Source organism: Microcaecilia unicolor, chromosome 2 (genome assembly GCF_901765095.1).
Source record: "Microcaecilia unicolor chromosome 2, aMicUni1.1, whole genome shotgun sequence".
In the NCBI taxonomy this organism is placed as follows: domain Eukaryota; kingdom Metazoa; phylum Chordata; class Amphibia; order Gymnophiona; family Siphonopidae; genus Microcaecilia; species Microcaecilia unicolor.
Window position 1 is genome coordinate 403,998,699 of NC_044032.1, and position 15,078 is coordinate 404,013,776.

The following is a 15,078-nucleotide window of genomic DNA, read 5'->3' on the forward strand; positions in this document are numbered from 1 at the left end:
ATTCAACCTCTTTAAGTTTCTCCGAAACTTTGGGCTATGCCCCTCCTTCCCCAAATAGGAGGAGCCCTGATATCCCTCTCTCCCTTCCACAGGGCATCAGGACATGAAGGAAGCTCCCATCTATTGTCTCCTCTTCTTGGCTGTGGCGCAGTGGTGTCATGGGGTGTGTGGCACAGGGCTTAGTATGGTCCTGGGCCCTAGGCAGGAGCAAACTACTGGTTTAAAAAAAAAAAAAAGAAATTTCAAAAACTGTTACAAGATTTATTTATTTGGATTTTGCTTGAAACTTTTTCAGTAGTAGCTGAAGGTGAGTTACATTCAGATACTTCTCTGTCCCAGGAAGGCTCACAATCTAATTTTGTACCTGAAACAATGGAGAGTTAAGTGACTTGCCCAAGATCACAAGGAGCAGCAGTGGGATTTGAACCAGCCACCTCCAGATATCAAGACTGGTGCTCTAACCACTAGGCTACTCCTCCACTCCAAGATGCTTGCTTCTTGCCAGTCATCTATCAGAAGAACAGGTTAACAGTGGCAAAGCCACTGGTTGAGATGATGGTGCACGATGTAATAATAATGCATTACTATAGGCCCAATTCTTTTTGTATATTCCTTTGGCAAATAATTCTTAATATTCTATTAGCTAAAACTTAGGAGCCAGCTGATCTCTCTCGCAATGCCTCCCCCACAAAGGGATACCACCGCTCCTTCAGGGCCTGAGTTACTAAGCCTGTTTGTCCATGCTGTGTCTATGGGGAAAAATCTTAATAAATCAGACCCTTAATGTCATACTGTCCACTGCCAGCATAAGTTAATGGCCTTTCTCTATGCCCCATGCTGTCAGCAGGATGCTGATGACCCATGCACCCAGCCCCCACCAAATCTCCTCCCTTTGCTCTACCTTGCCTTGAACCTCTCTCCCCCATCAGTCCCAACCCCTTACCCCCATAGTCAGTCACCCTTCATCACACCTCCTACCCCAACTGCACAGGCTATCCTTCAACCAATCACCCTGTATTCCCCAACCTCCCCACCCAACATACTCTCAACCCAGTACACTGATTCCCTCGCCTGCTGCCAGGCACTTAGCAGCAGGAGCTGACAACGAAAGGGAGGATACATGTATTTTGCCTCTAATTAATATTACACTGTACTGCAGCGACAGAAAAACAAAGTGGGAAGTGGACCAATGACTTTGAGACTATGGTGGTATGAAAGAGAACAAACTTTATTGTAGACTAGACACAGTACTGCGCTTCGGCCACAGGCCTGCCTCAGGAGTCTTGAGCGGTGTAAAAACGTTTTGGAATTACTGGTTTGTCTTGAACACTACCGGCTGGCCTTTGGCAATGACACATGCAGGAACAGCTACAGCTGTACTATACGCTAGTTTTAACAGAATTCAGAGTATAAATTTACTGACAGCTAACATGATCCTGCCCTGCTAATCACCTCATTGTCAGCTCCTGCTGCTAAGTGCCTGGCATTGTACATCTAGGCTTAGGGGAGGAGTAGCCTAGTGGTTAGAGCACCAGTCTTGCAATCCAGAGGTGGCCAGTTCAAATCCCACTGCTGCTCCTTGTGATCTTGAGCAAGTCACTTAACCCTCCATTGCCTCAGGTACAACCTTAGATTGTGAGCCCTCCTGGGACAGAGAAATGTCCAGTGTATCTGAATGTAACTCACCTTGAGCTACTCCTGAAAAAGGTATGAGCAAAATCTAAATAAATAGTTCAGTCCACAGCTTAGCAGCCACTTATCACCAAACATCAGGCTCAGACATTTTGTAGGCAGCACCTCAATCCCTTTTAACAAAAGTAAAATTGAGTAGATCAAGGTATGAAATGATCACTTTTGATGATGTGCAAGTTTCAGTGCCTTATCACAAGTGAACATTTCAGTCTGTCAGTGATGACAGCAGCAACATACACAGGAAAACAGTATTGCACATCTTTACCACTGCTGCAGCTGACCCAGGAGGGCAGAAAAAGTGAGTGGGGAGGAAGAGGGAAGAATAAAACAGAGAGGAGTTGCTGGATAGCAGAGCGGAGCAGGGCAGGGGGGAAAGAGAGGGAAGTTAAAGAATGAGGAATAAGAGAAAGGGGAATGGGAATGCAAGGGTGAGGGAAACAGAACATAGTATTAAAAAAAGGGGGGGGGGGGGGCTATTGAAGACAACATAGTAAAAATGAATAACAGCAGAATGGGCAGAGACAGAAGCTGTTTTAAACTCTTTAGCTTGTAATTTCTCAATTTGTATTTCTTATCTTTTCATTAATTTTTATTCTTTCATTTTATTTAGGGCTGCATTTTAATTAAAATTTGTAACCACAATTAAAGGTATGTTGTTTGTCTCCCCCCCCCCCCGCTTGCCTACCCACTGCAGCTCTTTGTGACTCCAGGCAATGGAGGGTCAAGTGACTTACCCAGAGTCACAAAGAGCTGCAGTGGGTAGGCAAGGGGGGGGGGGAGGGGAGACAAACAACATACCTTTAATTGCACAATTAAAATTTTAATCACAATGCTACTTTTTAGTAAGTGGAATACATCAGTTTTTGAAGTTTATATCTGCCATCTTTATGTTTTGCTCAGTACAAAGAGGCAAGCACCACTGTTTCTCTTTCTCTGGTGTTGCACCATATGCTATTGAGGAAACAGGGATTTAAGATGATGCAAGTGTGTGTTTAACTTTCTTCTGACAGTATGCTGAAAACATTACAAAATGAGGACATGGGAAAATTTGCAGCATTTTGGTACAATACCCACAGCTAAGAAAAATATACACAGAAAAGTGCCTTGGTTTACTGGGGCTTATTAAGAAAAGAAAAATGTTTACTACAAAAGTGGAGACTGTGCCAAGTTTCATATTTTATTCTCTGGAAAGATTAAAACAAGGAATCTGCTTGGTCACAAAGCAGAAAACACTTATTTTCTCCTGTTTTTAAAACTAGGCACCCTTTGTAAAGCTCATTGTTCATTTTTTACTCAGGGCCCCTTTTACCAAGCTGCGGCAAAAGGGGGCCTGCGTAGGCACGTTTTTCACATTCACTGAGGCCCCCCTTTTACCACAGTTGCTAAATGGGAAGTCTCACTTTCCTACAGGAAATGGCCACAAGGCCATTTCGGGGGGGGGGGGGGGGGAGCCCTTCCCGCCATTGAGGTGGCAGTAAGGGCTCCTGCGCCAACCTGGCAGCATGACACTGCCCAATTACTGCCAGGTACACTCCAGCACTACAAAAATAAAAAAAGTTTGTAGCACCAGAAATAACAGCACACTAGGGGTGGGAAATACCACCAGGCTGTGTTACTTCCTGTATAGCGAGCAGTAAGCCCATGTTGGGTTTACTGCTGCTTAGTCAAGGGAGCCTTAATTTGTAAGCAAATCACACCACCTTGTTCTGTAGGCTAGTTTCAAGGATCTGAATTTGTTACATTATGTTGCCAAGATAGTTAATTGCTTAATAATAAAATATCCATTTCAAAATCTCTGCTAATCAGAGCACAAGCTTACTCAGTTGAAAGTTGTTCGACCTGGGGGGGGTACTTGACTTGAAAAAAGTAGAGAAACACTGGTCTACATCTCCTTGTGCCTGTAAGCATTTGAATTTTTGAGGTACTGGATATATAAAACACAAACATACTAAAAGATTCCCTGAAAAGATTCGATTATAAGCTCTTCATATAAGTCAACTTGAGCTACAGCCAATAGATGAGACATGAATTTTTTTAAATCATGATCCCATTTGATGTTAATGTAATATGCATGTTCCCAACAAAACAGGTGCAGGATGAATACTAAACAAATGGAGCCCTTTAATGTCTTCCATTATGAAATTTGGTCTAGATAAGGTGATGACTGAATTTAAAGCTTCTTCTTGCTCTTTATTGTAGTGGTCATTTTGAGTTTTTTAACAGTAGACATAATCTAGACACCATCATTCCTTATTCCGTCACTTACTTTTGAAATACATATGACCTTTCCCTTGATACAGGTATTTTAGCAAAGATTGGCTTCAGCAGAATGTGGATTGGAATCACTTGTGTGTTGCTTTGCTTTCAGTAGTTGGCAATAGCTGAGGTAACAAGAATGACACCGCCATTACATTTGCAGTTAATGAAACTGCAGTCCTCTGAGCTTTGATGTGCAGCATGACTTAATTAGTACGTTTTTACAAGTTGCCACTGCATCTATGAAATTGATCATAGACTAACAGCAAAAGTCTTGTGTGTATACATTCTGTTATAACTCAAGCTGCTAATGCTATAACCCAATGCAGGCAACTGGAAGTAGTATGTTTCTTTGTGCACCACCTGAAAAACTGAAGTTGACCAAAAATCTTAGAGAGATAAAGAAAATGTTAGAGCACTGCTAACGTTGTTGATGAGGTGGAAAACAAGGGGCAGGAATAAGATGACAGGAAACAAGCAGCAGGACTTTTACACCAAAACAGAATTCATATGGAAATGTTCCTTATGGACTACTGCACTCCTAAGCAGGTAGGAAGGCTCAAGAGAGGCAGATTCAGTATCTGAGAAACTCAACACTTTTTCAGCAGTTTACCTTATTAATGATAAAACAGTGCTTTAGTTCAGGGACCCCCCCCCCCCCCCCAAAAAAAAAAAAACTATATCCATCCTACAGCATTCCTAGCAGAGAAGGCAAGTTGTCACAGTAAAGGACAATGAAAATCCCAATTCTTATTGCACCAGAACACTGACAATATCTTGACCATCAGGGTTCCTATTTCTTCCTGGATTAGAAACCTAATTAGCATTGCTAGCTGTTTTATTACAAACCTTTACAGCAACACGCTGGTGGCGGGTGAAGGCCGTGTCATGGAGTGGCCCCTAGTTGTAGGACTATGAGAAAGTGCACAGCTGATCCAAATTAACTTGTTCCATAACTACACCATTTTACCAATTTCTGACAAAGCCCCCTTTTCAGAGCACTAAGTGGTTTAGCCTGCCTTCATTTGTGTTGTCCTTCACTGGATGCTTTCTAGTTTGGCAGCAGTGATGTTGTGTCAAGTGACGATAGTTGACTGAATGGGCGCCGTTTTGGCTGCCGGACCATCTGCAAAGAAAAAGTTGAGCACAGCATGGTCTAGTAACAAAAACAGCAGGTTGCTGCTCACGCTGGAGCTGTTCAAGCTAAATCGACAGTTTCAACTCATAGCTGAGAAGTTAGGCCCATCACTGCCTACAGTCTTCGGCCTCTACCCTGCTTTTTAGTTCTGCATACAAATTTACCTAGAGCGTCTTCCAGTTTAGATTGTTTTTCCCCTAACTTAGCTATAGTGACCTCCTGCAAGTGTTTGACAGAAATACCACTGTGTTTGCAAGGCTAATAAAGATCAAAGTTAAACCCAAGGCCAATGCTCACTTCTAGACCTTTCAGCTATTCTGAATCAGATATTGTGAAGGTACAAAAGTTTTTTTTTTTTTATCAGCCTTAAAACTCAAGTGGGGTTTTAAAATATCCACAATGAAATGCACATAAATCTCTTCCATATGTAGTATCATCCTAAAAAACAGAATGGGTAGGAAGTATTTAATGACCAGCTACAACAGTGTTCTAAGGTGGCTGATATAAAGTTTTTTGGTTCCTGGATTCAAATTTCCTAAACAGACGCTCAAAGCAGATTGTATGAGCCTGAATGAAATCTGAAGGATGATAACAGTCACAAGGGAAGACCTATAGCATAAGCATAGCTACTCAATCATAAGTTACTGTGTGCAGGTGCACAACCACTATGATTTCAGTTCACTGGCCTATCTGAACCAGAGCGCCTCACACAGCTACTGCCAGATACAGCATTCATAGCAGGGATAACTTGATTTAAGAAACATTTTCCCTGCAAAGACTACCGTATCTTAAACCAAGGCTCATCTTAGCATAAAAAGTAATGTCATATCCAGCAGAAACCCCATGAATTTTAATTACAAGTGATGTGTTGAGATAGTGAACTTATGTACTTGTAAGTGCATGAATAGTGACCCACAATGTAATCTCAACTAGAACATTGTAACAGATAAGGATGCTGTTACAGGCAATGAGCAACAGAGAGATCTAAGCTAGTCCACGCACCATGGCACCTGCAGCAATAAGTGGTATCACTTCCTTTATATGTATAACCCTAGCTATAACAATCACATTGGAAGACATCTGCGGCCATGAGCACATTTGAGTCCCAAAGGGCAGTTATATTTACTGGCTTGGTTCCGACTTAAATTGTTTCAAACACTATACATGTACATAAGTATTGCCATACTGGGAAAGACCAAAGGTTCATCAAGCCCAGCATCCTATTTCCAACAGTGGCCAATCCAGGTCACAAATACCTGGCAAGACCCCAAAAAAGTACAAAACATTCTATACTGTTTATCACAGAAATAGTGGGTTTTCCCCAAGTCCATTTAATAATGGTCTATGGACTTTTTCTTTAGGAAGCCGTTCAAACCTTTTTTTTTAAACTCCGCTAAGCTAACTGCCTTTACCACATTCTCTGGCAAAGAAGTCCAGAGTTTAATTACACATTGAGGGAAGAAACATTTTCTCCGATTTGTTTTAATTTTACATTGTAGCTTCATTCCGTGTAAAATTACAAGATCTTACCCCTCTGAAGGGACATCATACCTTGCTGTGGAGGGGCTTGTGTGTTTTGATGACTCACAGGGCTATGTTATAAGGCCACCCATATCAGACAGGCCTCTGAGGAGAAACCAGATGAAGAATGTCCCACTAGGGCAAGATGGCTGACTGAGCAGATGTATAGCAGGGAGCTCCACGGTGATCTACTCAAAGACTGTGGGAAGAGCATGGTGAAATATAAAGGGAAAATATGCTTTTGTCCATCTGCAGTATTACCTTCAAAATTTGTCCAGCAGACCCTGGAATAACTCGCACAATGGTAAGCAAGGAATGAACAAGAGGTGCAGGGCTAGGTGAGGAAGGATCCTTTCTGGCATTAGAAATCTCACTGAACCCTGGTCCATATACGACATCCCTCAGAGCCGGGAGGGCAGGCAACAGTGGCTGAGAAATGTAGTAACATCACGAGGATTCTCGAAGGCAGTGGTGCTCAACATTGCGCTTTGCTCCCTGTGAGATGAGATTCCCCTTCAACAAAGGGTTTGGATGAACAAGCTGCTGTTTGGGCTGAGTCTATTCCTGATGGGAGTGGAGCTATATACAAATGCTGGAGGGGCAACTTGAGCAGGTGATATTCCTATGAAGGAGATTGGTTAGCACTTGGAGCCCTTAAGTAGACTGTGGTGGAAAAATTATGTTATTGGAAGGTCCACAATCTTGTCAAGCCCAGGCATGCTCTCATACTGAATTTCTATCAAGGCAAGATGTTAGATCGAAGGATACAACCCCCCCCCCCCCCCCCCCCCCCAACAGTCTGATCTGCAAACATGTAAAATGCTATGATAATATGTTAACTTGGAGGAAGTTGGAAAGGATGGAGAACTATGAGGTGTTTAAGCCTCTGTTTCTTAAATTTCCCTAAATCCAGGCTACCACCATTGGAAATGCTGAATAAAGATGTATAGGGATGTTATGACACCCATTATGTGAGCTTACGATGTTGGTCATTCTGGCCCTAATGAAGATTTTTTTTTTTTTTTTTTGGGGGGGGGGGGGGGGAAGTGGAAGAGAGGGAGAAAGGGAAGTTGCTTGTCTAAATTTGAGTGACTTAGAGAATTCCAAGGCTAGTTATCTAGTTACTCTCATTGTTACCTTTACCTTAGATCCCAACCATGTTTGGACTCATTTCCTAGGGGGAATACTACTTAAGAGGAAGGCCTTTTTGGTCCTTAGACCTTAATTGGCAGCCATTGGAGAGACCTTTTTCCTACAATATTCATGTAACTGTATTTCTACGTTTCAGGGTAAAAACTTATGGTTGTGGATCCAATTCCTTTGAAGAATGTTGTTGAAACCAGGTCTCAACTGGCCTCGATTGACATTTCATCTCCTATAATGGATAATACACTTGCTAATTGAAGTGAAAAGTCTTTGTAGAAGCTTTAATTTTGCTACTCTATTAAGAAATTACTTATTATTTGGATTTTATTCAGATAGTGACTTCCAACTTTCCTTCTCTTGCCCTCCCCCCCCTTTTCTTAATAAATGGGGTTAGTTTATAATACATTGTCATATGTAAACAAAAGAAAATCATTACATATTCAAATTTAATAGTTACAAAAATTCACTACAAAATAAAGGGATGAAAAAAAAAGAGGATTTCAGTCATCTCAAAAACCAATAAAGCAACAAATCATCTAACAGTGAGTTCTTAAGTTGCATATCAAAACTTAGGGCCCGATTTACTAAGGTGCATTAGTGTTTTTAGTGCACCTACATTTAGCGCACATGCTAACACGCGCTAAAAATGTTAATGCATCCATAATGCTGCTTAGTAAACAGGGCCCTTAATCTTTAAATTTTTATACAAAAAGGAGGAGGAAAAGGCCTCACACAGACTAACTGGGCAATGCTGCCTACATAGTAAAGGAGTTCTGTCATCATAGGCTAAAAAACCTCCAAAATTTCTTTATCAACACAAACTTTCATCAAAGAAACACAGTGCTGAGAAACCTTCTGCAACTATTCCACAGCCGACAATGGCCAAAGTTTCGATAGACTGCATTAGGGTCTGTGGAGCATATGTAGAACTCCAAACGCATGGCTGTTCAGTTCAAGTCTCTTCACCTTCAAGGCAATGCAGTCTATCAAAACTTTGGCCACTGTCATTCTACTGCTGGAATGTATTTTCTGTTTTCAAGTTTTAGAGTTGTGGCAACATTGTGAATTCAAATAAACACACACACACACAAGACCTTATGTTAATAGAAGAGCCCAACAGGCAACAGATCTCCTGATGAGTCTTGGGGTCTACTCAGAGGATTGTGTGTCTTTTGCAAACAGAAACACTTAGTCTGGTCTTGTCTTAGCAGATCACAGCTACATCCTTAAGATTTCAAATAAAGTCATGTCACTCTTAACCCCAAGGATCTGTAACAGACACCATGAAGAACACTACTTGATGTTACTTGTAGTACTCCAGTACCACTGAGAACCTCCCTCTGCCACACACAAAAGCAGGAGCAAGATGGAAGTGAAGATAAAATCTCCATTGCTGGAAGATGTTAAGAACAATGAAAGAGTCTGCACCGTTGTGTGTAGTGGCTCCTGCCTGGAGAAAGGGGAATAATCCAGACGACCACTTGTCATCACTAGCAGCTTTAGAATGCTGTCAAATTTATAATAATGAAATAAAAGCACTAAAACTTTTTAAAAAGTAAGGATTATCCACAGAACTGAAGAGAAACCAGTGAGCTACCAATGCATCAAGCCATTAAATAAAACTAGGACCAGTTAAAGTTTTAGAATTCAGTATAAGGTTTTAGTACAAAGTTTCCACTCAAGGTTTCCTCCTCATTTAGTTAAGCTCTTGTACAAATCATTTAGCAAACTGCCTTGAGTTACTTTGCCCCTCTGTTCAGGAGTGCCTTATCTAGTGGCTTAAGAGGCTAGGTGTTAAAACTCCACTTCAAGTCCACCTCAAAACCTACTTATTACCACAGTTTTCATGGGGCTCTAAGGTATATGGCCCCTAATGCCTTGGGTCTGAGGCACAAGCTGCTAGCTTCTTTCATATTTTATAGTCTACTGCATATAAGCTGCTTGGTTGTGTGTCTCACAGAAAGGCATTATCTTAAGAGGCCAAATAAACTCTGGTAGCGCTATAGAAATGATTTGTAGTAGTATGGGGCCATGTGACATTGTAACTCAATCTGCCTCTGAATAACTACAGATATCAGAATGTCACTGTTTGCCAGATCAGTACTAGCAGTAATCCTAATGCATTTAAAGTATGACCAAAGGACAAGACACTAAAGAACATTTGTACAGTGTTCACTAACCTTAAAGGGAACAACTAAGAATCACAATGGCAGAGTGGGAAAGAATCAAATTAAGAAATAGGAAACTGAAGTGTAAATTAATTCTGTGTTCAAGGCAGGACTTTTTCGAGCTGTACACACTGGTACGGAGTACTGGCATCTTTTTTCCTACCTTCCAAAAATGTCCTATCTACCCCATTACATTTCTCACTCAAATCCTCACAATCCCCCCTCATTGGTTCACCAGCTAGCCTCAGACCTGTGACCCTCAGATTCTGAGGTAGCCACCTTTAAGTTAAAACTATTGTAGATCACAAAGCTGTATACACCATAGCGGCTAACAAAAGCACCCTTAGGCTGGCTCTGCCTGAAGGCATCTTTTCTCCTTGAAAAAATGCACTAAAGGTTACAAACTATAATTCTTAATACTGAGGATAGATTTGAAGTGCCATACTCCTAATTATACTAAATGGAAGAATCTGAAAATACACTGCAAACTTCTGAATGAATCAATCTCACATTTTTAATACAAATCATGGCTTCTGAGTTTCCAACATTAGGGTTAAACTTGAGAAAACTTAAAGAGGTCAGAATACATACTAAACTATACCTAAAGACTATTTTCCCATCTCATTATTCACTGTACTATAATCAAGTGATTCAAGTCAAAATTTCCAATTCAATCCTAAAATTGTGTTCACATAATTTGACAAAAAAATTCAGATTTTTGCTTTAATCTTAAAAAAACAAAAAGAAGCTTAAAGAACTAAGGGGTATGTTTATTAAGGAGCGTTAGCGTTTCTAATGCACCCTTAAATTTAAGGCATGTTAAATGCTAACACGCCTATACATTTCTATGGGTGCGTTTAAAGCTAACGCGCATAAACCATTTATGCGTGTTAAAAACGCTAACATGCCCATAGCGCACCTTAGTAAACATAGGCGTAAGTTTGCTTATTTGAACTCTGAATCACTCTGAAGTGTCACACATGCAGAAAAATTTGTTAGTACAAACTCAATACATACAGGTATCCAAAATAAGTTTTATTAAGAACCAAATTCTCAAGATCAGTTGAGGAGACCAATTAGTTTGCAAAATTGGTCAAAAAAAAAAACCTCTCTTTGCCTTTTAAGTCCAAAATACTTATTTTCTGAAACCATTGAACAAACCTTTTTGACAGATCTGTAAATGTCAAAACCACCATTGTGTTGTCAACTCTACTAATTACCAGATGATGTGACATCTGTGTAGTCTTACCACATTAGCTCAAAAAGATATTTGGTCGCTAAAACAGTTTTCCTGTATTTAAGCAGCAATTCATCAGCAAATTCCAGAAACTGACAGCAAGTAAAATTAAAAAAAAATATATATTTTTTTTTGACTAAAGGCATTGTGATATGCCTTCACAATCTTAAGACAAACATTCCAACTACACCAACCTTACTGATTTGGTTAGAAAAGCTCCTATTAACAATTAAAAGGTAAGTAAATTATATTTCAGAACAAATGGCTTTGAATATTTTGCATATTTTTAAAGCAGCAATTAAAAATAAAAGAAACACTGTCATGTGGCAGGAGTTCATATTGTGTCATAAGACTACCAGAATTTCATGAAGAGAATTAGGGACAGTGATAAATGCTGCAGACATCAGTAGTTTATTATTTTATGTTTAGTCAAACACATTCAAAATGGAAACTCAAAGTAAAAAATATATTTTCCACCCGCAACAAGTGACTAGATTCTACTAGCATATAATGCTTAACACATTACAGCAATATAGATGGTAAACCATTGTCCTCTATACCTACTAAAGCCAAGATGGTAAGCCAATTGTGTCAAAAGGGTTGCAATGATAGACTACCACCATTAAATTAACAACTAACAATGGTGGCAAAACCTGTTGGTTTGTGTTATGAGGTACATTTACTAAAGAAGAAAGACAGGGACAAGTACACTTAAAGTCCATAGTAAAATAGGTGAACAATCACCACGTAAACTTCTCTGTATAATGTTCCAATGTTTATTCATGGCAATTAAATAAGTGGTAAGCCAAAAAGCTTAACAACTCTGTAGCTCTTCTAACTTGCTATTATATTTAAATTTGTGATCAGTCCTGGTGCCATTTGCCATAAAAGTTCAGATGGCAATGTTAACAGCAAAATGAAGAAAGCAAAAAGAAAAAAAAAAAAACAAAAAAAAAACACCAGGAGAACCGCTGGCAAAATGCTTTCTGAAGAGCAAGTGGAATGAAGGTTAGAAACCAGTCCAAGATTATATTTTGTGGGAGGGTCTTCAAGTACAATACTTCCAAGTAACAGATCTGAAAAATGTAAAAATAATTTTTTCACAAAAAAGGCAATATGGAAAATTATGAAAAATCTGTCTCAGAAATGTATGAAATAGTGCAAGACTTAACAAGGAAGACCAAGTAAAAAAAAAATATGCAAAATCTCATTTTGCCAAGTAGATCAAACTTGTGCAACATCTGCCAGTTCATGAGAAGTTCAGCCAATAGTTGCATAATTCAGGAACAACTTGCTACTATACCAAGTGCATTTTTGCCTATTTTTGCTTGCAGGAAAAGGAGATCTTCCATGCTTACAGCAGCTTTAAATGGTCACTTTTGTTCCTTGTGATGCAACATGGCTCAAAACTTGAGCTCTACTGCACTGGGTTGTCCAGTACTTGCTACATTACTTTCATTTTAACTGGAAAGTAGCCTCTACAGGAAGGCATTCATCCGGATATGGCAAACCTCTGCAAATTAAACACAAAAAAAAAAAAAAAAAAAAAAAAGAAGACAGCTCTTCTACTGTTAAACCCCAAGATATAGGGGACACACACTGATTCTCTAAGAACTGTGCAAAACGAAGTTAAAAAAAATGTGTTTCAGAAACTGGAAAAAGCAAACACTTGGAGCTGCTGTTCTCTGAAAATTGCAGTACCCTCGTCTTTGAAGCCTATGCTCAAGTACTGTAAAAGTTAATAAAAATGCAAAAAATACTTCAAGGTCTTGAACTGGAGAGATGCCACTTTCATCTAAATGTGCATTTGTGCCAAATAAAAATACAAAAATAGTTACTGCTCAGAAGCCTTCCTCATACTAGCCCCTTTTTGCCATCTCTTCTCCCTTCATGAATAAATACAAAGTTGATAGAGCTGTTATCTTAGAATCAAGGTGAATACATAAATTCTAACAACTTTTACTGATGTAACGATACTGCAATTTTTATATATCTTTTTCAATGATTCTTTAACAGTTTGGCTTTGCAGCACAGCAACCCATTCACTATACAAAAATCACCAGCAAGACTGGAATGATGTATTAATAGAAGGCACCATCATGCGTATCACATTACCAGAGAACTCAAATACAAATAAAGAACAATTTTTACTGAATAAAGCTTAAAGGAAAAAAGAAAAACAGTGTGCTGAGCAGCCAGTCATCCCTGTATTGCAGAGGGGAAGGTAGAGAAACTGAAAATAAGGACTACCAAAACTGCCTAGTACTCAGGACCATCACCCTTGATGTTCTGTATCATATTTTTAGTTCAGAACTAGATCTGGGTTCTTCTGGAATATATCTGTAGGTAAGATTTCTGTATGTGCCATAAGTCACTGCAAGCAAACCAGATGCCTGCATCATTTTGCGAGCTATTCTCCATCTGGAAGAGGGCAAAGAATTTTCTATTAACCCCTTGCCTCTTACTGCAGATGTCAATGTAAATGAGTTCAGAGTACCAATTAGTGCATTTAGATGAGTGCATAAACGCAAGTTTGTGTGTGGGGGAGGGGGGTTTGAGCCAAGAGTTCTGAAAGGAAAAAGAAGGCAAGATTCTCAAATTGCACAAATTGCAACACTTTTGTTCCCAACAGTAATATGCAGAAACATTAACACTTTAATACAAAATGTGCAGCAGAGGGTTTTGTCTAAAAGGACCTGGATTCAATCGGGCATGTAGTCTTTTTTGCAGTGTTTCAGATAATGGTCATTTCTCAGACCTTAATTCTTCAAGTCTAGATTTATAAATTAAGGGAGTGAATCCTGTTCTGAAACCAGGGAAAATGTGTTCACCTCAATTTAAACTTGTAACCAAAGTAAGGATGCTTTTCACATCAAAGAAATGATCAAAAAAGGTTGTGTCACATTCCAAAGCCAAAAAAATTAACAAGAATGCAAACACGACAAATAATGCACCACTGCTAAGACCACAGTGGCCTCTTTTTTTCCCCCCCTCAGCGACGTCCTGTGAAACGGCCTTCCATCTGCCCTGTTCCTCTTCCAGAGCCCAGTTTCTGTGCCATGCCACCTCTGGGTGGAGGTCCTCTTCCATCACGATCTCGCATCATTCCACCACCCACTATTCCACGGGGACCCCCAGGACCTCTATCATTGCGTCGAATATCCCTGCGGTCATCTCCACCTCTGGTCTCTCTCTCACGAGCTGCTCTTGTCTTCTTCTCTTCAACATTAAGGCGCACTTCACCACGAAACATGATTGGCTGTAGCAAGACAAAAACAGTCTTACAAGATAAACCTCAAAAATATTTCACAATACTTAACAGTTTTAGACAATGTGGTACTTGATACTACTGCAATTTGTTTTAAATATCCAGAAAAGCCATAATCCTGGTACAATTTCAAACACTGTTTCAGCTGTTTAGCCATTAACTAAGAGTTCTGGCTACTCACTTCAAGATTAGCTGCGTGTGAATGTGTACATTGGTTTCCTTGCTCTTTTTTTTTTTTTTTTTACCACCACCAACCCAACAGAAGTTGGAAAAAATTATTTAAAAAGGGTTGAGAAATCTGTCCATGTGTCCTTCCATCTATCTGGAGGCACAGTAGCCTCCCATTAATTTAATGGAATGGGATGGAACTTGGAAACTGGTAAAAAAATGGTAAAGACACACACATCAAGTTCAAAACTGAAACAAACTGGCCAAGGTTCCAAACAAATAAGCCCCCCCCCCCCTTGCAAAAGATGGCCCACTGCATTTCTATGGGAGATGTTGTTTCAGTTTCTGTAGTAAAGAAGCTTACAGACAGTAAAAAGAATTAGGGAATTCCGCCTTTCAAATTAGCTCTCATTGTTCTTTACTCCTAACTCTTCCCCCAAACTGCCCCAGCCCCAAAAGCCACTCTGCAAGACTGTAGGGCAGT

The 15,078-nt window shown here is 39.8% G+C and overlaps 1 protein-coding gene across 2 annotated transcripts in view; it reads right to left on the reverse strand.

Annotated features, from left to right (window-relative positions):
- Positions 1 to 10,935: 10,935 nt before the first annotated feature.
- G3BP2 (G3BP stress granule assembly factor 2) overlaps positions 10,936 to 15,078 on the reverse strand; it is a 111,395-nt gene continuing 107,252 nt past the window's right edge. For both annotated transcript variants that reach the window (XM_030190657.1, XM_030190656.1), the window contains one exon: positions 10,936 to 14,417. In XM_030190657.1, the coding sequence (XP_030046517.1) occupies positions 14,151 to 14,417 (267 nt within the window). In that variant the 3' untranslated portion in view covers positions 10,936 to 14,150. The remainder of the gene's footprint in view (positions 14,418 to 15,078) is intronic.